At 46.1% G+C, this 27,629-nt stretch overlaps 1 protein-coding gene across 1 annotated transcript; it reads right to left on the bottom strand.

Annotated features, from left to right (window-relative positions):
* Positions 1–17: 17 nt before the first annotated feature.
* Positions 18–27,618, bottom strand: Retreg3 (reticulophagy regulator family member 3). Its single transcript, XM_075990707.1, has 9 exons — positions 27,302–27,618; positions 11,480–11,586; positions 8,177–8,207; positions 7,163–7,289; positions 6,046–6,130; positions 4,727–4,864; positions 3,499–3,581; positions 2,868–3,000; positions 18–2,134 (listed from the first exon to the last, which is right to left on the bottom strand). Exons 1-9 carry the CDS (start codon positions 27,538–27,540, stop codon positions 1,677–1,679), a joined length of 1,401 nt encoding a protein of 466 aa, XP_075846822.1. The 5' UTR covers positions 27,541–27,618; the 3' UTR covers positions 18–1,676.
* Positions 27,619–27,629: the final 11 nt, after the last annotated feature.

Here is a 27,629-nt window from a genome sequence, read left to right as displayed (position 1 = left end):
CATGCAATGGCAGTCTCTTAAAGATTGTTCTCATACAAGATTTATTCCCCAGCACCCACCCCCCACCCCAATTCACAGTGGAAGATTCGGGAGATTCAGAGCAGGGTCCCACTGGTACAAGAAAGACCTTCTGGATTTTGCTCTCCTTCCCTCCCTCTTCCTCTTGCCAACTCCCAAAGCATGAAGTTACACACGTTCATGCAAACACGCAATATTCCACTCCTTTCCATCACCTCCCATTTTCTCCAGAGAGCTCACCTGTAACACAGCTGGCTCTAAGGAAAGAGATGTCCAGAGCATCTGAGAACCTCAAAGTGGGGAGATGCCATTATTCCTCCCTAACTTTCACACTCAATGACTATGAAACAGGCACCTAGCGGTTGCCCTTCTCACTGTTAAGTATTTTCACTCCCTGGCCTCTCTACCTTGTCCATCAACCAAGAGCAAACATGTTAGCACAACCCCCAACCTGCAGCACATGAAAATGGGCTCTGTCCAACGTCCCTCACCCAAATATGGGGGTGCTGGGGGAGTGGTCCCTGAGGATCAGCAAAGGGTTAATGCAAGAGGGAAAGAGGATAGAGAATTTGGCTTGAGCTCTCATTTGGGAGACAGAGAGAGGCAGTAGGCTGGCAAAGGTTTAGAACCAATGATCATTTACAGGGCTTTGTTTCACATGATTTGACCAGGGACTGCTAACACACACCCTTCAGAGCAGTGTCTGCTGGTTACCAGCACATCCTTACTTTGAGGGTGAGCCCTCAAAGGCATTAGGAAGCAGTGTGGGAAGAAGAGCTGCTGGCTCCTCGGATGAATGCCACAGCCATTTGTAAAGTGCTACTTTGCCACCTATCCCTTGCGGAATTATTGCTTCTCCGGAGGAGGAGCAGGGGAGGAACTGGTACATAAAAATGGGTATGATATTGCTTTGCTCGCTGCTCAGATGGATGGTCAAATGGAGCCAGGGGTTAACAGCACCAAAGACAACCACACAGCTCCAAAAGATTCCATGAGACCTCAGGACAGAGAGGCACTCACCAACCCTGTCACCAGCTGATCCTACAGCTCATGGTGACACAGAGGCTCAGCCCACGTCACATTCACATTTCTTACGTTCTGCAAGCACTCTGCAGTGTTGAAGGTCAGTCATCGAGAAATGAAGATGGGCTCAGGGACAGGAAGTGGGCCTGCTCTGCAGAACCAAAGGACAAACTTGCTTTGAGAACACAAATCAAATCATGGTAAAAGACAAAAATGGAAAGTCTTGTAGCTGCTGCCTGACTTCTGTGGCTCCCGTGAGGTGAGAAGAGATGGGCTCTTACATCAGTGAAGGCCCCTGAGCACCCAGACCTAAAAGCAACAGCACTACCACCTCAATATTGATTCCCCAAGGGGAACCACTATTCCTCCTTTCTTGCCTGCAGTACCGCCCTGTGGAGAGACGTCTCCCTCGGGGCAGCATGTGCTCACTTCAGTGACTAAGCACAGAAATGGTGTCTAGCTGGCAGCAAGGTAATGAGTATGTTCTCTCAGCAGGCCTCTGCATCAGCCAGGCCACCCAGCACACAGATAAAATTCAGGGGACAAGACTGGGTTCTTCCCTTGCCCCGTCACAGTAAGTGGGGTGGGGAGAAAAAAACCCTACATCACAGTGACCCCCTCAAAGGAGTCTCTCCTCAGTGGCTCCTGGAACTGGCAGGGTCTAGCTGATTCAGCTCTGATTGGTCCAGAAGTTCAAAATCATCTCCCTCAGCATCAGTGTCAAGGTCTGAACTAGGAGCCCGGAGGAGGCCTCTTGTTGCTCTTCGGGGAGGTGGGCCAGAAGGGTCTGTCTGGGAGGCCCCTGACAAGGCCAGCTGGATCATGCCCTGGGAGACCAGGCTGGCAAGGTTGCTGGTAAGGTTAGATCCTCCAGGAAGGGACCCAAGCAGGAGCTCTGGCAGCGCAGCCTCATCCCGACTAGCAGGCAGGACCTGGGTATCCCCAGCCCCTGGCGGGGGGCGGTACATCACGCTGGGCATCCCAATGCTGGTGTCGTCTTCATCATCCAGGCCAGCAGGATCCACATTAATGGAAGGGAAGTCTGGAAGGTCTCTGGCAAATGATTCCTCAGGATCACTGTGACCATCTAGGTCTGAGAGAACACAGGTATGTGAAAATGGTGGCTACTTGGCCCCTTGTGCTCCATACCCCCAAAACCAGGTTTTCCCCTACCCTGTACCTTTTTGTTTTGTTTTTCGAGACAGTGTTTCTCTGTGTAGCCTTGGCTGTCCTGAAACTCACTCTATAGACCAGGCTAGCCCTGAACTCGGAGCTCTGCCTGCCTCTGCCTCCCAAGTGCTGGGATTAAAGACATGTTCCAGTACCACCCAGCTTCCCTGTTCTTCTTCTTCTTTTGGTTTTTCAAGACAGGGTTTCTCAGTAACTATGGAGCCAGTTCTAGAACTTGTTTTGTAGACCATGCTGGCCTTGAACTCACAGAGATCTGCCTGCCTCTGCCACCCAAGTGCTGGGATTAAAGGCATATGCCACCACCGTCCAGCTTCCCTGTTCTTAAGATAAAGCAAAACCTGTGGGACTGGTTGGCTTTTCGTCGTCACTCAGATGACCATTTGCCAATTAGATGACTAACTGCCACAGAACTGCCTGTCTTCCTCTACTGTGCCCATGAGGCCAGAGGCAAAGATTAATAATGGACTGGGGGCTTCAAGAAAAGCAGCAGTATCAGCAGTGCTATACCACACCCTCGGGTGACTCTGCTACTTGAGCCACAAACCCAGGAGAGGAGGGCAACAGTAAGACTCCTGTCTAAGGAAGCTATAACACAAAAGTCAGAGCTACTATCAACTCAAGTCAAAGGTTCTCACCTTCCGAGCCTTCTGTGAGAGGTGTCTGGCCCCTTGACAGGTTAAATGTGCCGTTGTCTGTACAGGAGACCTCAGCATCAGAGTGCTCCGAATCTGTAATAGCCAATTCCCTGGCCACAGCAGAATCATCCAGCTTACAAAAAGAAAGCAGCAACAAGTCAGAGATGATGCCGCCACCAATTCGCTTTACTAATGCAAGCCCTAGAAGAGACCCAAGCCCACCAGTGAAATCAAAGAGAGATGGGAACTGCGCCCACCATCTTGATGCCTGTTACGGTGCTTCCCTAAAAGAAACATTCTTTCTCATCAACCTTTTGATCTCAGACAATCCTGGGTAACCAGAAAAATATACTTATTAACCAAACCTCTAGGAGGACTGGTTGAAAAGTTTCTGTCAGCTCCAGGTATTCCCCTGATGGAACATGCTGTTCACCAGGCTCAAACTGAGTTCTAAGGCCCCATACAACACCAGGTTCTGTCCTCAGAACTGCTATTGAGAATAAGGGGAATCTAGGGTCTTTGAGGGTCCTTGATAGGCTTAAAACCTGGTTACCATCTTAATGTGAGCTGCCAGACGGATAAAGAGGAATTAAGAAAATGGGCCCAGTGGAGCAGCTTCCACACAAGATACCTGAGGACAGAAGGCAGCAAGCTCCTCTTCACTGTCACTGTGGTTGTCCAGGGCACGTTCTGGGTGTAGAGCTCTGCGGCGTACTATGTGGAAAGAGCAGAAGAGCTTGATGCCTTCAAGGGAAAAACTCCCTTTGAACTCCAAAAACACCATAACACAGGAAAAGACCCTCTAAATAAGGTTCTAAGTCTACATAGCAATGTCTGAAGGTAAGGATGCTGAGGCTAAGTAGTAACATGAGATTACATCTCTCCTCCAACATCCCTCCTTCTTCCAAGCCCTACACATCTCTAGAGATTCTTGCTAGAAGATAAACTACCAAACCACCTAGCAACTCTGAGGATTTGCCAGGGATAAGAGGGCACAGTCATAAGCAAGAGAAGGGAGGCGCTCACCTTGGCTTTTAGGACTGAGATTTTTCAACTAGTTGGCCCAGATGAAGCTGGTGACCACATATGGGATTCTTTGAAGGCCAAGGTTTAATGAAACACCCAAACTGATAACAGCAGAGAACGGGGCACATTGGTGCTCCCTTTTGTGTCGGGCACCTATGCTGTGCACTTCTGGCATCTATGGTGGCTGGTTTCGGTCCACTTTGGAAGACAGCTTTCAGTAATGGAAAGAGGCTAACTTTAAAGTGCAAAAATCCTACATTAACATTTACCCAGTTCAAAACCACTTGAATCTCAAGGTTGATGCAAAGATTACTTAAAACTGTATATGGAAGCAGTCAATATGGTGCTCAGACTCTTGGAAGGTGTTTCATAATAGCAGATGGACTATGGACATTTTCAATGTCTTTCATTGAACTTGGAGCTTTTCTCAAACTGGTTTAAAATGAAGGCCTAAGGATTCTAAGTCAGAAGAATTGGCAAGCCTGCCTAGGTTTCTCAGAAATAAGATATTACACTTCCTTACCACTTTGTATTCCTACCAACCATCCCCTACTTCTACTTGAAAATTTTAAAATTACTTTTATCTAGTTATTGTTTCTATATACATGTGAAGTAGTATACCTGTAGAAGTGAGAGCACAACACACTGTGTGTTCTTCTTCCATCGTGAAGGTCTTAGGGATTAGACTCAAGTCATCAGGCTTGGTGGCAAGCTGCTGAGCCATCTCATGGACCCTATTTCTTTTGCTTCTAAAGACTTATCCAGTATGTGAGGCCTGGCTTCTCCTCTTTCTCAAACTGTCACATAGAAGAAAGCCACCCCATGACACTTACATTGTCTTTCTCTCTGCTTGGACATCATGTAGCCACGGACACTGAAGTCCAGCCGCTGCAGAGCTGGCTTCAGTCGCACATAGGCTCGATCCCACAGCCGGTGATAGACAGCCAGAGGCCACATCATGACAGTGACAACTAAGAGTGGAAACAGTAGGAAAATGGAGAGCGCACACAGCAATCCTGCCTACCCTCTGCTATTGTGTCCTAATTCAGAAGGGGCAGAACAATTCTGCTTCTTTCTGCTGGTCCCCTCACTAACAATGCCTGTTATATATAGTTTTTGAGAACGGGACATGTGTAGCCTCCACAGGGTACAGGTCATGGCTATAAACAATATAATACGCCACAGACAGCACAGGGACAGAACCAGGAAGTGTGGACATATAAAGCAAAATGGTGACAACCAGTGACTCTGAGATAAATTATGTACAAAAATAGTACTCCTAGATGCCCATCGTGATGGCACAGGCCTTTAATCCCAGCACTTGGGAAGCAGAGGCAGGTGGATCTCTGTGAGTTCAAAGCCAGCCTGCTCTACGCGGTGAGTTCCAAGACAGCCAGGGCTATGCAGAGTCCGTCTCTAAACAAACAAACAAACCCACAAAAATATAAGCAAAATAAAATACCCAAAATTTCTTCCAGCCTCAAACAGTACATGTCAACAAAAAGTAACTACATTATAGAAATGTACTTCAGAGGAGGGAAAAGTCCTCCAGAGCGAGAACAGAGAAGGAACTCAGAACTGTCCGGAAACCTTCTCCATACAGAGCCAGTCCTTCAGGGTGGGACACACGTGCACTAGTGAACCCTCATCAACGTCTACACCTAGTTAAATGGGCTGGGGACATACGTGAGCGGCACAACACTTGCCTGACATGCATGACATGCTGGGCAAGCACCCCCCAAAGGAAAATGGAGTTTATGCCTTTATATGTGGAGTACCAGTTCCATGTGAAAAGACATTTAACGACACTAATCGTGCCCTGAGGATATGAAAAAGTCATTGTTGGAGAACAAAATATTAATAGCACTCTTCTAAGACCAGTGGTCCTCAGCCTGTGCGTTGCAACCCCTTGGGGTCAAATGATCCTTTCTTAGGAGTTACATATTAGATATTCTGCATATCAGATATTTACATTAGGAGTCACAACAGTTATGAAAATAACTTTATGGTTGGGGTCACCACAACATGAGGAATTGTATTAAAGGGTTGCAGCATTAGGAAGATAAGAACCAATGCCCTAGACCCAAGGTTGACTATGACTGGAAAGCCCTGAGCGGCGTACAGCTTGTAGGGGAAATACATTTATACTTACGCATCAAGTAGGACAGCAGGAGCCCAGGGATGTAGCGGCCCAACATGGCCAAAAAGGTCAGTATCCCACAGCTCAGCAAGCAGAACTGGAGAAGCAAGAAGCAGTAATAAGTTTCTGCCACCTAGCAAAGGACTGGGGTGGGGTGGGGATTAGTGGAGATGTGACTAAAGGTTCTTTATGCTCTGAGTGAAGCATGGACATGTCTGAACAACAGCTACGGTTACTCGAGTCCAGTAGGGATTCTCCCTGGGCAGTCAAGAGAACATTCCCTTCTACTCAAGCTTCTTGTACATGGCTAGCCCCATACAGCTGACCTTTCATGCCAGGAAATTGCTTTGAGTAAGTTTGAGCCAAAAATTCTCTCAGAAAACGCATATTAGTGGTGTAGTTTTTTTTTAAGTAAGAAAGCAAAAATATAAAACCCTACAATTTATCATATTCCATATGACAAAGAATGCCCACAAGCAAGCTTTCCTTCCCTTCTTTTTTTTTTTTTTTTTTTTTTTTTTTTTGGTTTTTCGAGACAGGGTTTCTCGGTGGTTTTGGAGCCTGTCCTGGAACTAGCTCTTGTAGACCAGGCTGGTCTCGAACTCACAGAGATCCGCCTGCCTCTGCCTCCCGAGTGCTGGGATTAAAGGCGTGCACCACCACCGCCCGGCCCTTCTTTTTTTTTTTTTCTGGTTTTTCGAGACAGGGTTTCTCTGTGGTTTTGGAGCCTGTCCTGGAACTAGCTCTTGTAGACCAGGCTGGTCTTCCTTCCCTTCTTGAGACAAGAAAATGGCCTGCTCTGTGGAGCTGGATATGTAGCTCAGTCGTAGAGCTTGCCTAGCATGCAGAAAGCCTTAGATTCAATCCCCAGCACAGAAAGAAATTTAAAGAAGGAAAAAAAGAAAGAAAAAAAGAAAACAGCTACTCCAAGTGACAAGCACAACAAACACGGAGTCCTGCTCTTGCCTTCATTGTGATGGCCAGAAGGAACCCCTTCCTATAACCTCCCTTTGTTTCTACGAACCTCAAGTCTCTTCTTCCCTGAATGAGGACACATCATGAAATAGGGTTTCAACTTAACATGAGCTGAACTAATGGTCAGAGCTAAAAGTTAAAAGGGAGGTCTTACCTTGCCTGGGTTTTGCTTTTTGAAAAGCAAAAGATTCCTTATGAAAATGGTCCCACTAACCCAGACTTCAGCTACATGGTGGCAGAGCTCGGGGACGCTGAGCAAACGAGGGTGCACAAAGCCCCAACTATGGGAGAGAGAAGGGGGAGCTGTGAAAGGAGGCTGTTTAGGGTTCCCTACCTGCTGTGCAGGAAGCCAATGCTTCGGGTTTAAACAGGCTGGGAGCGGCTAGTCCCAGGTGCTTTGGATGTGAAACGTGTCTTTCTTCTTGGCTTACGAGGCTTAAACTTGAATTTGGGGACTAGGAAGACAAACTTGTTCTGACAACTCCACCCTATGAGCAAGTGGCTCAGTCCACAGGTATAAACCTGCCACTAGCTCCAAGGCCCTTTGTGCTCAGAACACCGTCTTCACCACACTTGGACCACTGCCACTCCCTGTGACTGCAATCCAGGGACACAGTAAGAGCACAGTCTACGGACTCCACTGCAGCCAAGAGGGAGGCAATGTGAGGGGGTAGAGCAAACCAGAAACAATCAGAGCAGAGGAAATCCCTCTATCAGACATGTGGGGTGGATGGCTTAAGGAATGGAAGCAGAACTCGAAGACACACAGGGAGGGATCTCTAGCACTGCTCTGCTGATGCCAGGAACCAATGTTTTCTGACCCAGAACTTAAAAATAGCCACAGGTCACAGAAAACACCAAGGATGCAGGATAAAAGCCAGGAGACAAATTAAATTAGCTCCCTCTGTGTTCAGGCTGCGGCTTACTAACACAGCTACTTCCCGGGCATGTCAGGCTGTAAGTCACCAATGCTCCTTCTCCAGAGTTCTCATACTATAAGGGCGAGAAGACACTGCGTATTCTCAATCTGAACTTTGGGACTTGTGATTATTTCAGAATGGACTAGGTGTCTAATGCTGTGTCCAGAACATGGGGCTAGGGACATGTAACCAGAACAATACAACAGAATCCATCAAAACAACAAAAAGAAGTAATTGGTATTCCATACCTCTCGTTGTCTAATGCGTCAGGTCTTGGCACTACAACAATAAAACAAAACAAACACCAGTATTAGTTGGTAGACAAAACTAAACATGAAAATATTAGGCTGTCTCTTGGTCTGACTGTTCAAGTTTTAACATTTAAGAAAAAGTAAATTGCTGGGCAATGGTGGCGCACGCCTTTAATCCGAGCACTCGGGAGGCAGAGGCAGGCAGATCTCTGTGAGTTCTGAGTCCAGCCTGGTCTACAGAGAGAGTTCCAGGACAGGCTCCAGAGCTCCAGAGCAACCCTATCTTGGAAAAAAAAAACAAACAAAAAAAATTATATTAATAGTCAATAAAAAAGAAACCCCATGTTATACTACCAGAATTAGGAAGCCGCAGACAATGGAATAATGGTTTATGTGTCTTCAAACGAGAAAATAAAAGATTTTCCATGAGGAAAGAAAGAAAGGACACATATGTACCATTAGAGCTGTGCTAACTACTTCAGCCTACAGCCAAGGGGTATGAGAACACAGTCTCTCCATCCCTGAGTATGTCGGACTGCTCAAACACATCACCTGCCAAACTTCTAAGGCATGCTGTAACTACTCCACCTCTAGAGATTTGCCTGTGCTCTGAATAATGTGGTCTTTTGACATTCAGACATGAGACAGGCTGACTACTTGAGGACTCTATAGAGCAATGTACATAAAGCTCTATGCTGTGGTCTGAACGTCCTGCCAACACTTCAACCCTGACATGTCCAGAATCCACATCAGTTTCCCTTTCAGGGTCCCACCTGATCCAATCTCCATTGCCTCTGCCCACCTGTGTGAAGTGCATGCCAGTCCCCCACTCTTCCTATTCTGACCCTATCCACTAACGATCAATACTAAGACTGAGCTATCTTTCTTCTTCATGCTTTCCAAACACCCATCACTGAGTTTCATGGACAATATATTTCTTCCCACAGAGATACAGCTGTAGTTTCCCAATAGCTTCTGCCTTTCCCTTTGGTTTATTCCATCCACCCTATAAAACGCCATCAAATTAATCTTTACTCTCAACTCAGTATGTATGTAGCTCTTTTTGTCTGTTTGTTTATTTTTCGAGACAAGGTTTCTCTGTAGTTTTGGAGCCCGTCCTGGAACTAGCTCTTGTAGACCAGGCTGGACTCAGAACTCAGAGATTCGCCTGCCTCTGCTTCCCGAGTGCTGGGATTAAAGGCGTGCACCACCACTGCCCAACATAATCGTAAAAAGTTTTTAAATGATCATTCACTACTTAAACATGTAAGCCTAACTTTCAAGAACTTATAAACCTAAGTTCTCTTAAAAACAGACTTCTCATTCCTACCAAAGTGTTCAGTTCTGTTCTCAGGAGACCCTGTGCAAATTGTGTTTCTTTTGTTTGTAGAGAGGATCTCGTATACTTAAGCTAGCCTCCAATTCACTGGACAGCCAAGGCTGACTCTGAAGTCCTGCTGCACGGCTGGCATAACAAGGGTATGACACCACGCTGCACTACTCTGGAGTGCTTTAATCAAGCTACTGGCCTGCCTAGAAATGTATTCTTTCTTTATCTTCCATATATTTTGCTTCATTCAATGATTGAAATAAGCAACAACTGAAATGGGGATAAATACATGAATATATCAGTCACACACTGCATATATCGCTTTGTCCCTTGAGTTGCCATTAATTTTTCTTTCAATAAGTATGTTAATTTTTCTTTCATATAAGTTTTTGAAAAGAGAAACCGTATCTTTTTTTTTTCTTTTTTGTTTTTTGAGACAGGGTTTCTCTGTAGCTTTGGAGCCTGTCCTGGAACTAGCTCTTGCAGGCTAGCTCACAGAGATCCACCTGCCTCTGCCTCCCGAGTGCTGGGATTAAAGGCATGCGCCACCACCCAGCTCATATTTCTTTTCCTTTGGGGGGTGTTCAAGACAGGGTTTTCTCTGTGTAATGCCACAGTTGTACTGGAACTCTTCTCATAGACCAGGCTGGCCTCGAACTCAGAGATCCATCTGCCTCCTGAGTGCTGGGATTAAAGGCATGCACCACTACACATGGCAAAAAACCATATTTATTAGAGGTTATTATATAATTTAAAAGAAACTCTTGGGGCTGGAGAGATGGCTCAGCGGTTAAGAGCACTGACTGCTCTTCGAGAGGACCTGAGTTCAATTCCCAGCAACCACATGGTGGCTCACAACCATCTGTAATGAGGTCTGGTGCCCTCTTCTAGCCTGCAGGCATACACACAGGCAGAATATTGTATACATTATATATATATATATATATATAAAGAAACTCTTGGGAGGTAAATTGATGCTACCTGGAGCTATATATGGTAGTACGTACCTGTAATCCCTACATCTGGGAGGAAAGGCAGGAGGATGAGGAGGTGAAGGCCATCCTCAGCTACACAGTAAACTGGAAGCTAGCTTGGGCTACATGAGACAATGGGTATTGTTTTTGTTTTAATTGATGACCAGGCATGGTGGTGCTCAAAAAGGAGAGGTAGATGAACATCTGTGAGTTTGAGGCCAGCCAAAGCAACACAGTTAGACCCTGTCTCAAAAAAGGGGATGGAGAGATGGTCTGGCAGTTAGGAGCACTGACTGCTCCTCTAGGACTGGGGTTTGATTATCAACACCCATGTGGCAGCTAGCAACTCTCTGTAACTCCAATTCCAGTGGATCCAATGCTCTGTTTTGGCCTCTGTGTGCATTAGGCACACAAGAGATACACAGACATACATGCAGGCAAAACATCCATTCACATAAAATAAGAATGAATTGATGCTATCGCAGTAGATAACAGTATCCAGTAAGATCATTTACGTCTAAAAGACAAAACAAAACAAACAAAAAGCTGTTAAGACTATATTCCTCAGGCCAGTTATACTGACATCACCACCACAGGTGGCAGACACAGATCTGCTGACATTAATGTAACCACAGGGAGGCATAACCCAGCTCTATGAACCCATACATGAGGCATAAGCTTTTCTTATTTTTTTTGAGACAGGGTCTCCCTGGCTGTCCTGGAAATCACTATATAGACTAGGCTGTGCTTGAACTCATAGAGTGCCTCTTTCTGCCTCCTGAGTGCTGGGATTAAAGGGGTGCTCCACCACCTAAGGTGGTGTAAGGCCTAAGGCTTATATTTTTCAAATGTCTCCTAAAACAAGCAATTCAGACTTCAGGTATTAGTCCCCAGCAACACATATCCCTCAAAAACAAACAAACAAAAAACCTAAAGGCAAAAATCACATAAAAAGTTGTTGCCAGTTCAAATTGTTCTAAATACTACAAATCTTACCTGTTATCTCAGGCCAAATTTTGTTCTTCCATTGATCAATACAGACAATGATCATCAAGCTGAATGCAAGCAAAAACACAAAACGAAGGGATGTCAGTGCAAAAAACCTACAGAGAAAGAAAACAGAAGAGGGTCACTAAGCACTGCAGCCAGTGAAGAGATCACATGTGCACTATGGGCTGCAGTGAGGGCACCCTAGTTCTAGGCTTTTGGTGGCTGCTCAGATGTTAGCCAGTAAGACCACACCAACTTTCCAGACCTCAGGTATTTTCCTATGGAGACAGTAATTTGCTTCTGTAAGGGAAAAGGACTACATCAAATAGCCTCCTGGAGATCCTTTCGACTGTGCGGTCTATCCAGTTCAGACAAGTTAGGGCGACAGCAAGTACTGACTTACTACAGGAAGTGCTGATCCCAGTCAATGCAGCCTATCCCATCCCTATGCCCACCCGTCCCTGCATCTCTCACTCGTCTCCCCACCACCAGTTCTCTGTTCCTCCACTTCCCCTGTCAAGTCATACACACGTCTTGATATAGCAATACACAATCTAGGAAGCACAGAAGAGAGAAAGTATATGGTACTTGTTTAATATGGTTATCCCCAGTTGTATGGAGTATGTCTAAGTATCATTCCAGATAGATCTTCCTATAGAGCCCTGGTTATCCTGGATCTCACTATGTAGTCCAGGCTGGGCTTGAACTCACAGAGACTACCTGCTTCCTGAGTCCTGGGATGAAAGGTGCGCCTCAACAATACATGGCATTCCACTTTATCAGGTTTCTCAATGAATCCAGACCTCATCACATCAACTGGATAGATTTCTAGCCAATGACTTTCAGGGATTTGTCTGTCCCTGACTTCTTAGCACTATGGTTATAGATGTGTGATCACACCAAGCTTTTACATGGGTGCTGGAGATCTATGTTCAGGTCCTCCTGCTTGCATGCCAGGAAGTTTACATATGCAGCTCCCCATCCCCAAGTGAGGTTTATCTGATGACAGCAAGGATGGCAGTTCAACATACAGAGATATGCATAGCACATCACATCAATAAAACGAGGGGTCCTGGGAATATAGTTCAGTTGGTAGAGCGCTTGTCTAGTATGTATGGGACCTTGGGCTCAATCCCCAGTACTGTATAAACCAGGCATAGTAGGGCATGCCTATATCATCTTTCAAGAATGCCCTCCAAAGAGGGTGGTACTGTTAGGAGGCGTGGCCTTGTTAGAAGAAGTGTGTCACCGTGGAGGCAGGCTTTGAGGTCTCATATATGCTCAAGCCAAACCTGGTGTTTCAGATCACTTCCTGTTGCCTGTATGACACCATGATGCACCGTGGTGATAATGGACTAAACCTCTGAAAATGTGAGCCACCACCACAATTAAATATATCTCCTTCATAAGAGTTGCCTTTGGCGTTGGCGAGATGGCTCAGAGGTTAAGAGCACTGGCTATTTTTCCAAAGGTCCTGAGTTCAATTCCCAGCATGGTGGCTCACAACCATCTAGAATGAGATCTGGTGCCCTATTCTGGTGTGCAGGCACACATGCAGGCAGAATACTGTATACGTAATAAATTTAAAAAAAAAGAGTTATGATGGTCATGGTGTCTCTTCACAGCAAATTTAGTTAGAAACCCTAACTAAATCAGAACTTGGTACCAGAGACTGGGATATCGCTATAAAAGGCCTGATCATGCTTTTGTTTGAAAGAATATGAATTTGGGAGTTTGGGTTAGGAAAGCAGTAGAATGCTTTAAGCGATGCTTAATGGGCTATACCAGTACGAACAGTGGTGCTAAGAGTGATTTGAACTGTAGGGGCTGGCTCACGAGGTTTCAGAGAATTTTATCTGTTGCCAACACATTGTTCTTGTGATATTTTGGTGAAGAATGTTACTGCTTTTCGCCCTATCAGAAAAGTTTGCCTGAGGCTAAAGTAAAGAGTTTTGGATTAATTCCCTTGGCAGAGAAAATCTCAAAGCAGCCTAGTATAGACTTTGTTATGTGGTTACTAGTGTTAACTCTAATGAAGATACTTAAGAGGAGCAAACCGAGCAAGAAAAATATGTGAAGAGAAAAAGGAGCACCAGGAAGAAAAACAGAGCTAAGTTCTGTATCCAAGGGGAAAAATAGATTAAGAAATGGAATAAAGGGAGTAGTGACCTCAGGGCAAGATCCCACTTAAGACTTAAGAGTCTGGTGTGGTGGTACACTAACTCCAGCACTTGGAAAGCAGTGCAGAGGCTGAAGGATCTCTTTGAGTTTGAGGCCAGTCTGGTCTACAGAGAAAGTTCTAGAACAGCCAAGCTTAGATAGTGAAGGAAATCATGGGAAACAGAAAGTTGATTGTTGGGGACTGTAGACCCCCAGACCCTGAATTTCTTGTAAACAACTTGTTATGCCTGCAGCTGCTCTGAGCAAAACAACTTGTTTTCCTATGTCTGCAGCTGCTCTGAGCAAGAGACCCTCAGGAGTTCCTGATGGCAGGGGAATGGTTTCTGGTGGGTTTGGCCATGGGCATGGCTATCAGTTAAGGATCCCTATAGAAGCTGTATAAGCTGCCCTGGAGCACAAAAAAGGCGACATTCTTGTTTCAAAGATGACCCATGTCCATGTCTCTCTGTCTGTGTGTGTATGCTTTTAAATCTTCAGCCTAGTTCCAAACTCAAAGGCCGTACCGTGGCAGGTAGTGCAGCGGATGCTACAAGTGGAGGCTCCCAGCAGGATTGGGAACTAGGAATCCACCGAGAGGGATACCCTCGGGAAGACTGGCCAGCAGGAAAGTAATGAGGAGGAGGCGGGAGGGTGAATTGAAGGACTCAAAGAGAATGAAAAAAAAAAGAGTAAGTCTTTAAAGAGACAGTATAGACAGTCAGGTAAAAAGGAGTAAAGAAATAATAAGCCACGAAAGGATGGAATGTGCACAGAGAATCTGGACTATGTATATTGTGTTATCTTTTGGTTTTTTTGACTAAAGAGAGACATTTGATTCTGGGGAACTGCTAAGAAAGGTATTTTGACTTTAAAATATGGGTCTAAGGATATATTGCTTTGGAAAAGAAGTTCTGCTTTTGTTTCTACAGAAGATGAGAATCTGTGGATTCATTCCAGGCCAACGTGATTTGATGCACCAAGACCCCCTGAAATGTCGCTGTGAATACCCCCAAAGATACTTTGCCCAATAGACAGCAGTAAGTAGTATAGAGAATGATGCCCAAATTCCCAAAATTATTTACTAGAGGTTGTGGGGCCGAGGGGGACACCACGGCAGTGCCAGGAGCATTGGCAACCGTGGCAACAAGTGCTGGAGCCAGGGCTGCCCATCTGCATGCGGCATATCGAGAAAGTGGCAGTGGCTCCCGGCTCTGCGTGCTCAAGAGTCTGCAGCAAAAGCATCAGGCTTTCCTACAAGACCTGTGGAACCCACGCAGTGGCTGCAGAAGGTCCCCAAGCCCACCTGCTGCCCCAGTTCCCAGTGGCAGCAGGAGGTCTGTTGCCTTGGCCCAGTCTGATGGAGCTACGTCGGCCACTTGTGGAGGTGCATGCCTATAGGATTTGCTGAAGGAGGCAGAAGCAGGAGGATCTGGAATTCAAGGACGATTGCAGAGCTGTCCTGGCCAAGACTTCGGGATCATGCCGGTGGCCACTACTGTCACCAGCCAGATGGCTGCTGTGACTATCTTGTAGCCGGCACCAGCATTTAATTTCTTGTTGACCACAGAATGAGCATGTTCATTAGGGCATTTTCCAACCTATTGCTATCATATTTGTGCTACACCCATGCCAGTCCAGAACCTTGGTCTAATTATATAGAAAAGGGGGGAGCTGTTGGGAGCTCTGGACCTCCAGACCCTGAATTTCTTGTAAGCAACTTGTGTTTGCAGCTGCTCTGAGCATGAGACCCTCAGGAGTTCCTAATGGCAGGGGAGTAGTTAGTTTCTGGTGGGTTTGGCTGGGGCATGGTTATCAGTTAAGGATCCCTACATAAGCTGCCCTGGAACAGAATAAAGGGGGCATTCTTGGGAAATTCAAGGATGACCCGTGTCTCTGCCTCTGTGTGTTTAAATCTCCAGGCCCTTTCCCAGCTTATGAACCATCCTGTAGTGCAGGCGACATACTACAGGCATAGTACAGGCAAACAGTACAGTTGGTGAAGTTGTAATTGATTAGGGGATACATGTTCCAGTTCCAGTAAGCAGAGAACTTGGCAGCTTTGGCCACATGGTTCTGGAATTAAGGACAGAAGAAAGGAGCTATGGGGTTTGCCTCTACGACTAAGGAAAGCTGTAGTGCCTGCTACGGGATGGTATGTGAGCCAGGAACTAAGCTGGAGACTTAAACACACACACACACACAGACACGGAGACATGGGTCATCCCTGATACAAGAATGCCCCCTTTATTGTGCTCAGGGGCAGCTTCTATAGGGCCATGCCCCAGCTCTCAGGATCTTTCGGCTGCAGTCTCATCAGAACCCACTCCCCTGCCATCGGGGTCTCGTGCTCAGAGCAGCTGCAGGCTGCTCAGAGCAGAGGAAAAGAAGTTGTTTACAAGAAATTGAAGGTCTGGTGGTCCGCAGTCCCCAATAGAAAGCCGCTGAATCCAGGCATGTGTCGGGGTGTCCCTGGGTAGAGGCCTAGAGAGGCCACTATGAGAAGCTGAAACCTGGATTGTCTTGGAGACCCCAAGATGTTGGAGATGCCAGAGTTGTGGGATACCTAACAAGAAAAACTGCTAATAGGGAGTGGACCAGTCTAAGAGAAAGAAGTGTGTTTCAGTCAACAAAGCTGAAAGGAGTTGGGGATTTGAAGAACCTTGCTGCGGAATATCTGTGTACACGGTAAAGATGTGCCTAGGATGCCTTCTGATTGGTTTAATAAAGAGAATGGTCAATAGCTAGGCAAGAGAGAACAGGTGAGATTTCCAGGGAGAGAGAAAATTCTCGGAAGAAGAGAGGTGGAGAGATGCCAGCAAGATTCAAAACAAGTCAAACATACAGTACAGAGAAGTAATGGAGCCCCTTGGCAGAATGTAGATTAATAGAAGGAAATTATTTAAGTTATAAGAGCTAGTAGGACAAGTCTAAGCTAATGGCCAAGCTTTCATAATTAATATAAGTCACTGTGTTGCTATTTGGGGCTGGTGATCTAAACATTCTGATAAAAAAGCGTGCTTCAGCTGGGCGGTGGTGGCTCATGCCTTTAATCCCAGCACTTGGGAGGCAGAGGCAGGTGGATCTCTGTGAGTTTGAGGTTAGCCTGGTCTAAGAGACAGTGTCAGGACAGGCTCCAAAGCTACACACAGAAACCCTGTCTCAAGAAACAAAAAAACAAAACAAACAAACAAATAAATAAAAGCTTGCTTCAGAACCTTTTGACATCTGTCATGGAGTTTGCCCAGCTGGTTTTCCGTCTTGCTTTGGGACAGTATTTCTTTACTATGCTCCTTTCCCTACATCTGGAACCGTAATGTATATCCTATGTCATTACATGTTGGACTTGTTTTTTAATTTTGATTGGGATTACAGTTAAGGGACTGCATGAATCTCAGAAGAGACTTTGAACTTTGAAACACTGTTGGGATTGGGATTGCCTATGGGGACCCGTCAAGTTGAACTGAATGCATTTGCACATTACAACGTGGCTACAAGCCTTTGGGCACCAGTAAGCGGAATGTTGTGGTTTGAAAGAAAATGGCCCTCAAAGGGAAATAGAAATCCTAAGACAGTTTTGGGTTTTTTGTTGTTATTTAATTGTTTTTTGAGACAGAGTTTCTCCTGTCTTAGAATTCTCTCTGTAGATCGGCTGTCTTGGAACTCACAGAGATCTGCCTGCCTCTCCCTCTTGAATGAGGGATTAAAAGTGTGCACCACCACCATCTGGCGGCATGTCACTGTAAGAGTTAAGATCTTGTTAGGTTGCCTTGGTTGTTCTACTTTTTTTCCCCAAGATTTACTTATTCATGTATTTTGTGTATGAGTCCTCTGTTCATGCACACCAGAAGAGGGAATCTGAAATCTGATCCCATTACAGATAGTTGTGAGTCACCATGTGGTTGCTGGGAATTGAACTCAGGAACCCTGGAAGTGCAGTCAAGTGCTCTTAACCACTGAGCCATTTCTCTAGCCCCATGTCTCCATAGTCAGGGGCTGAAGTAATCTTGTTTCAGCCTTCAAATTTTGAGACTACAAGCAAGTACCATTGCATCCAGCAAAACACAGCTTTTTGTTTGTTCATTGGTGTTTTCAAGGCAGGTTTTTTCTGTGTAGCCCTGGCTGTCCTGGAACTCACTCTGTAGACCAGGCTGGCCTCGAACTCACAGAGATCCTTCTATCTCTGCCTCCCAAGTGCTGGGATTAAAGGTGTGTGCCACCACTGCCCAGCAAGACACAGCTTTAAGGTTAGAATAGGAACAGAGAGATGGCTTGGTGGGTAAGACGACTTGTAGCACAAGCCCAACAACCTGTGTTGGGTCCCTAGAATCCACAGTGGAAGGAGAGAATAACTCTGACTTCCACGTGTGCACACCCGCACTGACAGACACACAAACAAAAAGCAGACACTTAGCCAGGCGACTGTGGTGGACACCTTTAATTCCAGCTCTTGAAGAGACAGGTGATCTCTGAGTTCAAGGCCACCCTGGTCTACAGAGTGAGTTTCCACGTCAACCAGGAGCTACACAGAGAAAACCTGTTTTCAGAAATCAAAAAACAGCCGGGCGGTGGTGGCGCACGCCTTTAATCCCAGCACTCGGGAGGCAGAAGCAGGCGGATCTCTGTGAGTTCGAGACCAGCCTGGTCTACAAGACCTAGTTCCAGGACAGGCTCCAAAACCACAGAGAAACCCTGTCTCGAAAAAAAAAAACCCAAAAAAATCAAAAAACAAACAAACAAAACAAAACAAAAATTAGGCCAGAAACAGTGGCACATGCCTTTAATTCACGTACTTTGAAGGCAGAGGGAGAATCTTTGAGTTTGAGGCTGCCAGCCTGGTCTATATAGCAAATCTCAGGCCAGCTGGGACTACAGAGTGAGAAACCTGTCTCAATAATAATAACTATACAAATAAAATTTAAATAAAAAATAAAGTTAGATGACCTTGAGTTTGATTCCCTAAACAGAAACATTATGTGAACTTCATTAGTTTCCTCTTGAGCCAGAGGGTTAGCAGAGTTGGTAAACTGCTTGACTGAAGCCCTAGTCTGATCCTCAGCACTAGAAAAACCACCTACAATCCCAACACTTGGGAGGGAGTGGTAGGAGGATCAGAAGTTCAAGGTCATGCTTGGCTACCTAGTGAGTTAAGAGGACGGACAACCTGGGTTATCTTATAGACCTCTTCTTTTTTTTCTTTCTTTTGTTCCTTTATTAAAAAGGGAAACAACAGACTTAACCACCTATGAAATATCACATTTGATCCTGCCCCCCTCAAAAAAAAAAAGCCAAGAGGAAAATGCAAGGCACCAACACCCGCCTAACACAGTTCTGCTCAGCTGTCATTCACCTGGTCAAACAGGTCAAGGTCACAAAGAGCTGGTCTTCAGTAGTCACCTTGGAACACCTTCAGATCAAAACTTGCCTAATGACATTCTGTAGTCACAGAACGAGCTTTAAGGATAGTATTCCTATATTATAAAAAACAAAAAGGCTAGGGACGGAGCTCAGCTGGCAGGGTTCTCTGCATGCACTAAGGCTCGGCTTTGATCCTTAGGATTTAGGAAGTAGAAGCAGGAAGAGCCAAAGGACTTCACAGGGAGTTTAATACCATGCTAGGCCACGGACAGTCTCCAAAGCTGGACATGGTGGCACATGCCTTTCATCCCAGCACCTGGAATGACAGAGGCAGCAGCCAGACTGGTCTACACAGTGTGTTCCAGGACAGCCAGAGAGACCATCTCAAAACACCAAAAGATAATAAAATTTTTTAAAAAGTAAAAGTTTGTATAAGACAGATTAATTCCTAGCATCGAAAATCAAGAAGCCTTACCTAGGCATACACATGAAGACAAACACACACACAGAATTGGTAAAGGAACTTCAGATTCTGTCCACAGACATTTCTGTACAACAAACAGCAATGCATACCACCTGTACACTTTAAAGTACAATACAATAAACCGAAGGATGAAAGAAAATGAGACTCAGAAACCCAGTCACCAGTGACAACTCGATTCCAATGTTCCTATTCCACCACTTACAGGCACAATAAAAGGGCACAATTATTCACACAATTAAAGAATGAAGGCAGCTTAGCAGGAATAAACGAGAGGTGCCCCAGGTCACTCATCTCCTCAAAGCCAGCACCCCTTCTCAACAACTAAGCAAACTCAACCAGGCACACTTCAGTCAGACCCTGTAACAAAATAAACAGAAATAATAGAGAGGCATGTGCCCTACCCAAGTACAGTTGTGTTTTCAATGTGACACGCCGAAGTAACAATAAGGGAGGCGGACATGTGAAAGAAAGAGAGAGACAAGTGGTAAGGAATCTGAACAAGAGGGAATAAGGAAAAAGACATCCAAACTAGGAGCAGGGCTGCACACCTATAATCCTAGTACTCAGAAAACTGAAGCGGGGGGATAAACAGTTTGAGGCTAGCCTGAACTATATAATGAGACCTTTCTAGAAAACACACACACACAACTCAAACCCCAAATCCACAAAGTTTGTTAAAAAAAAAAGCATACAAAACATTTTTCAGCAATTACAATCAGCATAAAAACTTTCCAACTAAGCAAAAAACAACTGCAAATACAGCCAACTGGGACTATGAATTATTTAACTGGGGGCTTTCTTTGTCTGCTAGTCTTTCTGCTTACTACAGGCTCATCCATATTTTTCCTTAATAACTTTCCTTATTTCTAAGGGCAAGCGTATTTGGTGAAGGTTTAGAAAATGTAAGAAATAATAAAATGCCGAGCGTGATGGCACTCAGGAGACAGAGGCGGAGGCAGAGGCAGGCAGATTTATTTGAGTTCGAGGCCAGCCTGGTCTACAAAGTGAGTTCCAAGACAGCCAAGGCTACACAAAGAAACCCTGTCTCAAAAAACAAACAACACAACAAAAGAAAATAATAAAAATGAGTATATCACTATGAAACAACCTGGTTTGCACCCCACCTTACTGTTCACCCCCAGTACTAACACACATACCATTCCCGCCTCCCCCCGCCACACACACACACACACACACACAGAACCAAGCATAGGGGAAAACTGAGGCAAGAGAATCCTAAGTTTCCAGCCTGGGCTAGCTAGCTACCTAGTGAGAAAGGAAAAAGGAAGAGAGAGATGGTGAGGGGACAGTGTGGGGGAGGGAAGGGAGAGAAAGAAAAAAAAGAGAAGGGGAGAAAGGGGAGAAAAGGAAGAGAGAAAGAGAACTATAAACTTGAATCTGATCATGCTTCTGAAATCAACCCAATTTATAGGAAACATGAGGCAGGAGTGTGCTAAGTCACAGGGACCAGCGGCAAAGTCTCAAGAGCAACCTCTGGACAATGGATCTGCTGGGAGCAAGCAGACACAACCACACACTTTAACTATTAACCCAAGAGAAAGGAGATTTTTGGTCACTTGTTTTTAACGCCAAAGCATCCTTTTTGAGGGGAAAAGCAGACATCTCAACATCGCACAAAATCATTTTTCCATATGATAAAAATAACAGCATCTTAAACATCTATTTTTTACAGAGGCATATATGAAATTAAAGTTTTGAAAATGGTCCACCACCCACATATATGTCCTGAAAAATGAGTACTTATTTTAAAAATATTAACATATAAAAACATTGGGAGGCCAACAAAATGGCTCAGGATAAAGGTACTGGCTATCAAGCCTAGCAACTTGAGTTCAACCCCTGGAGAACACATGGTAGGAGAAGACAGACAACTCCCACAGTCTCTTCTGACCGCCACACTTGTGTCCCTGCGTCTGTACACACACCCACACCCACACCCCTACACAAAACAGAAGCTGGAAAGATGGCTGGGCAGTTAGAGCACTTGTTCATGCAAAGGATCTGGGTTCAATTCCCAGAACCTACACGGAGGTTCACAACTATCTGTAACTTCAGTCCCAGGGAATTCAACACCCTCTTTGGGCCTCCAAAGGGACTAGGCATGCACGTAATATACATACATACACACACACACACACACACACACACACACACACATACATACACACACATGTGTAGGCAAACCACTCATGAACATAAGATTAACAAGTCTAAAATAAACAAATATAAACAAACAAACAAACACACAAATCACTGGGAAGTATAATTTAGTGGTTTGAATGAGAATGCCTGAATGCTTAGTTCCTAGTTAAATTACTGGAACTGTTTGGGAAGGGTTAGGAGGTGCGGCCTGTTGGAGGAGGTGTGTCAATGGGGGTGTGTTTGTTTCAAAAGTCCATGCCAGTCCCAGTATCTCTTTCTCTACCTGCTGGCCCTAGCTGGGGAGATAAAACCCTCAGCTACGGCTCCAACAACATGCCTGCCTGCTTCCCAGCATGATGATCATGGACTAGCACTCTAAAACTTTAAGCAAGTTCTCTGTGAGTTTGAGGCCAACCTGGTCTACAAGAGCTAGTTCCAGGACAGGAACCAAAAGCTACGGAGAAACCCTGTCTCGAAAATTAAAAAAAACATAAAAAAATAAAAAAAATAAGATGTGCTTCTTGGAATAGCAATCTAGTGTCCAAAAAAGACCATGAGAAATTCTAGAAATAAGCAATTTTCTGGGGGGCTGGAGAGATGACTCGTGGTTAAGAGCACTGGTTGCTCTTCCAGAGGACCTGGGTTCCATTCCAAGCACCCAGCAATTCATAACTGTAATTCCAGTTCCAGGGGACCGGACATCATAGCTAACACTGATATTCATAAAATAAAAATAAAAATTTTAAAAACAACAACAACACTAGTTTTCCGGGAGTTAACTATATAGCATGGCTCTTCAGTACTAACAGAAGTTAGAATTTGTTATAAATAATGTTGCCTAGCATATAGGAGGGTCTAGGTTCAGTACATTCAGTATACACAGCAACATATTCAATCATAAATGATGTCACATATATTTTCAAATTTGTTATTTCTAGGCTCCTGTGTCATTACAGAGCATGTCTGTCTCTGCGGCACTTCAGAACACAGCATCCCATTCTATAGGGACAGGGAGCCCATTATTGTGCAGCACTTGTGACTGCCTAACGAGCTGATGAGCCTGTCACTGGTAAATGAAAAGGAAAAATTAACCCAACCTATATCACATGATAGCTGCTGCTTGCACAAAAAAACAGAAGTGAAACCACCCGACCCTGAAACAGAGAAAGTACCATGCAGACAAAAACTGAAGGTAAGGCTGGCGGCAGCTCAAGAGACAGAGCGTGTGCCCAGCCTTCATGAAGCCCAAGTTAACCCCAGCTCTAAAACAAACAAGTGACTAATCCCCCTCGTCTGCAAAGGGACACAGCTGAGGAGGACGTTATCAGGAGCCTTCTAGGCCACCAATGAGACAAAGGAGGCCAGCAAGGCAACAGACTCCCAAGAGCAGAGAGGGCCAGTTTTGACTACCTGGACCCTGTCTTTAAGCAAAAACAGTAGGAAAAAAGAAAGAAAAAGAACTGATCAGCAGAAACAGTCGACAGTGTTTTCATCTAAAATTTGCTTCCCCCCAGACAGTCCACGTCCCAGCCAGGAACTCACTACACAGAACAAGCTAGTCTCGATCTCAGAGATCTCCCTGCTGAGTGCTTGGGCTAACAGCCTGCACCACTCTGATCCATCCATTTGTGCCCCAAAGAACGATGTCTCTATCCAAAGGGGTTTTCCTTGCCATTTAAGGAAATATTAAAGTTTTAAAACCAGTAATGTTTATTTTTCTAAATAAAACATTTCCAGAACTCATTCAAGAAGAGGGTGGGGTTCCCAAAGGGATGGGGGTCCCCTCATTTCCTAGTCCTACCGTTTTCTAGCTGCATCTAACTCCGTAAATTGGAACTCTTGTACACCCTTAGCCACTTGCAGATCACTTTCAATCTTGTGTTTTAGGGAAGGATAACTTTTTAAGTCATGCAAACAACACAGTCTACAATCACACATCCCCCCTCAGACCTCCCTGTAGAGAATGGTTAACACTGCCATAGCGCACAATCACACACACCCTCACACGCAGGTAAAGAATGGATAACCCTGGTAACAATGGTGATGGTAAACGACAGGGAATCAACTGTGGGTTATGCCATTATCCCCAACAACCACCCAGAATCAGACAAGGTTGGAAAGGAGCCCCGAGGTCCATAACTCTGTGAGCCCAGAGCTGCTAGTGAAGTGGGGGAAGGAGCCTGCAGCTCCCACACATTTCTCGGGCTCCTTATCACCTGTGAGTCAGATCAAAGTCACAGGAGCCTGTTCCTTTCAGACCCTGTCATGAAAGTCTTGCTGACTTTCATGGTCTCCCTGAGATCACCCACCTGCCGATGGTGCCGAGACTAATGAAAATAGAGGGGGGCGGCTCCTATCCCAAAGACAGGAACAGGCCAGGACCAGGGGTGAGGTGTGCGGTACGACTTCTGATAGGGCCACCATAATTTCTCTGGAACCTGAGGAGGGTGCTGTAAATACTATGATTGTATACTATATACATGATTTCTTTTATGAACCTATTATGTGTAGGAGTTAAGAGACCATATTCAAAAACAACCTGAACCTACACAACACTGAAAGAACTTTGTTCTCTGAGTTTGGATGACTTGTGTGTGTGTGTGCGCGCGCGCCATGTGCTGTGTGTGTGTGTGTGTGTGCGCCATGTGCTGTGTGTGTGTGCGCGCCATGTGCTGTGTGTGTGTATGTGTGCCATGTGCTGTGTGTGTGCGCGCCATGTGCTGTGTGTGTGTGTGCGCCATGTGCTGTGTGTGGGTGTGGGTGTATGTGTGTGTGTGCGCGCCATGTGCTGTGTGTGTGTGTGCGCCATGTGCTGTGTGTGGGTGTGGGTGTATGTGTGTGTGTGCGCCATGTGCTGTGTGTGTACGTGTGTGTGTGGGTGTGTGTGTGTATGTGTGCCATGTGTGTGTGTGTGCGCGCCATGTGCTGTGTGTGTGCGTGCGCCATGTGCTGTGTGTGGGTGTGGGTGTATGTGTGTGTGTGCGCCATGTGCTGTGTGTGTACGTGTGTGTGTATGTGTGTGTGTGTGTGTGCCGTGTGTGTGTGTGCGCGCCATGTGCTGTGTGTGTGTGTGCGCCATGTGCTGTGTGTGGGTGTGGGTGTATGTGTGTGTGTGCGCGCCAGGTGCTGTGTGTGTGTGCACCATGTGCTGTGTGTGGGTGTATGTGTGTGTGCGCGCGCCGTGTGCTGTGTGTGTGTGTGTATGTGTGTGTGTGTGCGCCATGTGCTGTGTGTGTACGTGTGTGTGTATGTGTGTGTGTGGGTGTGTGTGTGCACATGCACACAACTTGCAGGAGGTAGGTCATCAGGCTTGAAGGTAGGTTCTAGTCCTCTGCCCAATCTTCTGACACCCCAGAATGCATAAAACACCCCAGCTTTTTTTGTCATTAGTCCCGACAAATAGTAAAAGAAAAGTTTTTCAATTTGGTTTTTCTGACCTAAAGTAATGACCCTTTCTCAAAAAGTCTAAAATCTAAACAATCATTTTTTACTTTCCTAAGTGAAATGGCAGTGCCCACAAACACGAGTGCAATCTGCTCAAACCTCAAAGGAAGCTCATTTCTCCCCAAACCATCCTACGACCACCAATGCCCAGCTACTCTCAACTATTTATCCCCTTCACAAGGTGTGACTCCCCTCCATAAATGCCGTGCTCAATTTACTCTCTAAGTCCTAAACCACCAGGCTCTCCCCCAGCAGAATTCTAGTGCGAGATGGGAATGTAACCAGAATAACTGGATTGTGGCTACGCGGCAGGCAAAATACCAGGAAACGCCAAAGATAAACACCAGCCACAAGGTTTTAAGAGATACAGCACACAAGAGGGGTTCTAAGAAAGATTCTAAACACAGACTTAGCTTAAGTAAACACTACCAGGGTCCAGGCACAGCGTGGTGGCCAATGTCTACAGCCTAACCTTCAGGAGGTAAAAGCAGGAAGCTCAGAGTTCAAGGCCAGCCTAGTGTACACAGGACCAAAAAAGAATACACTGTTGGAGACCAGCAAATACGGATGCAGTTTAAAAAAATGTTGCAGTGCTGGAGAGATGGCGCGATGGCTAAGAGCACACACTGCTCTGCCAGAAGTTCAGTGTCCCAGCACTCACAATCACCTGTAACTCCAGCTCCAGGGGGATCCAATGCCTCTGACCTTCATAGGCACCTGTACTTGCTGCCCATACTCTCTCACTCTCTCATCTCCTCTCTCTCTCTCTCTCTCTCTCTCTCTCTCTCTCTCTCTCTCTCTGTCTGTCTCTCTCTCTCTCTCTCTCTCTCTCTCTGTCTGTCTCTCTCTCTCACACACACAGAGATATAATTAAAATAACAAATATAAATCCTTAAAAACACGTTCCATGAGTCAGGCACAGCGGCGCACTTCTTTAATCAGTTGGTCTACAGAGAGTGGTCCAGGCTAGCTAGCTAGGGCTATATGGTGAGGCCCTGACTCCTTTTTTAAAAAGGGCTGTTTTTGTGCTGTCCCTGATGTACACCTCAACCTCACATTCTACAAACCGGTTTAATGTAGCCCGATTTCTTTTCCCTGGGAGTTCTGCCTGATAAACACTAATAATGGGGGGGGAGGGCCTGATATCTGAAGCCAAGAAAGAAACAGTACCAGAAATAGATGACATGGGCCTGAAGCGTACCTCCACCGCTAGAGCACTTACTCAGCATGCACAAGGTCCTGGGTTCGAGCCCCAGTCCCTAACACACACACACACACACCCCACTTTGTTTTCTCAGACTTAACTCAGGATAGTCTCATCTCACACAGCTCTAGAGGCCTCAGTAATGTGTCAGTTAATTCCCTTGGAATTTGATCAGTACTTTGGTTATTAATAAACCCAAACCGTGCTTGGTAGACTATGAAGCCCGAAGTCCGCATAGGAGGTTTCACTGTCCAAGAGAGTGAAACAAACAGATACTTAAACGCAGTGCCTCCTGTGCGGCTAGAGAGAACTCCCAGCTCGCAGAAATCTTCAACCCCCTTGACTGTAATCCACGGCTAAGGATGCCTTCCTAACTCCTCGGAAGAGAAATCCTAAATGGCCCTGAGAAGGCTGACATCTCATCATTGTTTCCTAGTCCCCTTCTTTTCTTAAGACTTCTAATTCTCTTCAGGCTGAAGCTCCAAACTGACTTCACCAACTTGACTAGGTGAGACGGTACCTGCCTAACATGCTAATTCACGCTAACCGGTTCAAGCTCGTTTTTCTCTTCACACCCATGGATACCTTTCTACAAGACCTTCTGCTTCTCCTCCCACGGTAAGTTAAAATCTCTGGAAACCACACTGGGGCAGGCAAACAGGAGATAGTCTCAAAGTGAACTAGCTTTTTTTTTGGCCAACAAGAGGAGGAACCCTGGCTCACTGCGAGCGACTCAAGATGTGACCAGAAGCTCCTGGAGAGTGTGCGGGGCGAGGGTGCCGGCGCGGGGAAAGCAGGGAAGACGGGAAATCAAGCCCTGTGAGGGTCCGGGGTGCCAAAGCCTGGAGGCGGGCGGACGGGCGGGAGAGGGGCAAGTGAAGCATCATTAGGCAAGAACGAGAAGCAGCCAGGGCGGCGAAAGGAAACGGGGCAGGGCAGGCGAGAGGTAGACCCCGAGAGCAAAATGACGAATCCGCGCCTTGTAGGGGTTAGCCAGGGTCCCGTCCGGGTCTCTCACCAGAAAGCCGCGTTCAGCCCCAGGCAGCACAGGGCGCTCCTGGCCGGCCGCTCCCACACCAGGGCTGCCTGCACCCGGCTCAGCAGAGGCTCGTAGGGCCCCAGCACCTCCACCAGGGCCCGCTGCGCCGCCTCAACTTGCTGATCGCGCTCCCAGGAGCCGGACGTAGCTCGGCGGCCACTGAAAGCCACCCCCGAAGCTGCGCCCGGGGCAGCAGCCACCCCTTCGGCCTCCTCCATCTCGCTCCAGCAGCCACAACATCCGGGGCCACGGCCCGGTAGTCACAATAACACCGACTGCGCAGAAGCGCGATTTGGCTGCGGAGGGG

Source organism: Microtus pennsylvanicus, chromosome 11 (genome assembly GCF_037038515.1).
Source record: "Microtus pennsylvanicus isolate mMicPen1 chromosome 11, mMicPen1.hap1, whole genome shotgun sequence".
Lineage (NCBI taxonomy): Eukaryota > Metazoa > Chordata > Mammalia > Rodentia > Cricetidae > Microtus > Microtus pennsylvanicus.
Note: the sequence above shows the minus strand (reverse complement) of the source record. Positions and strands in the feature narration are given on the sequence as shown.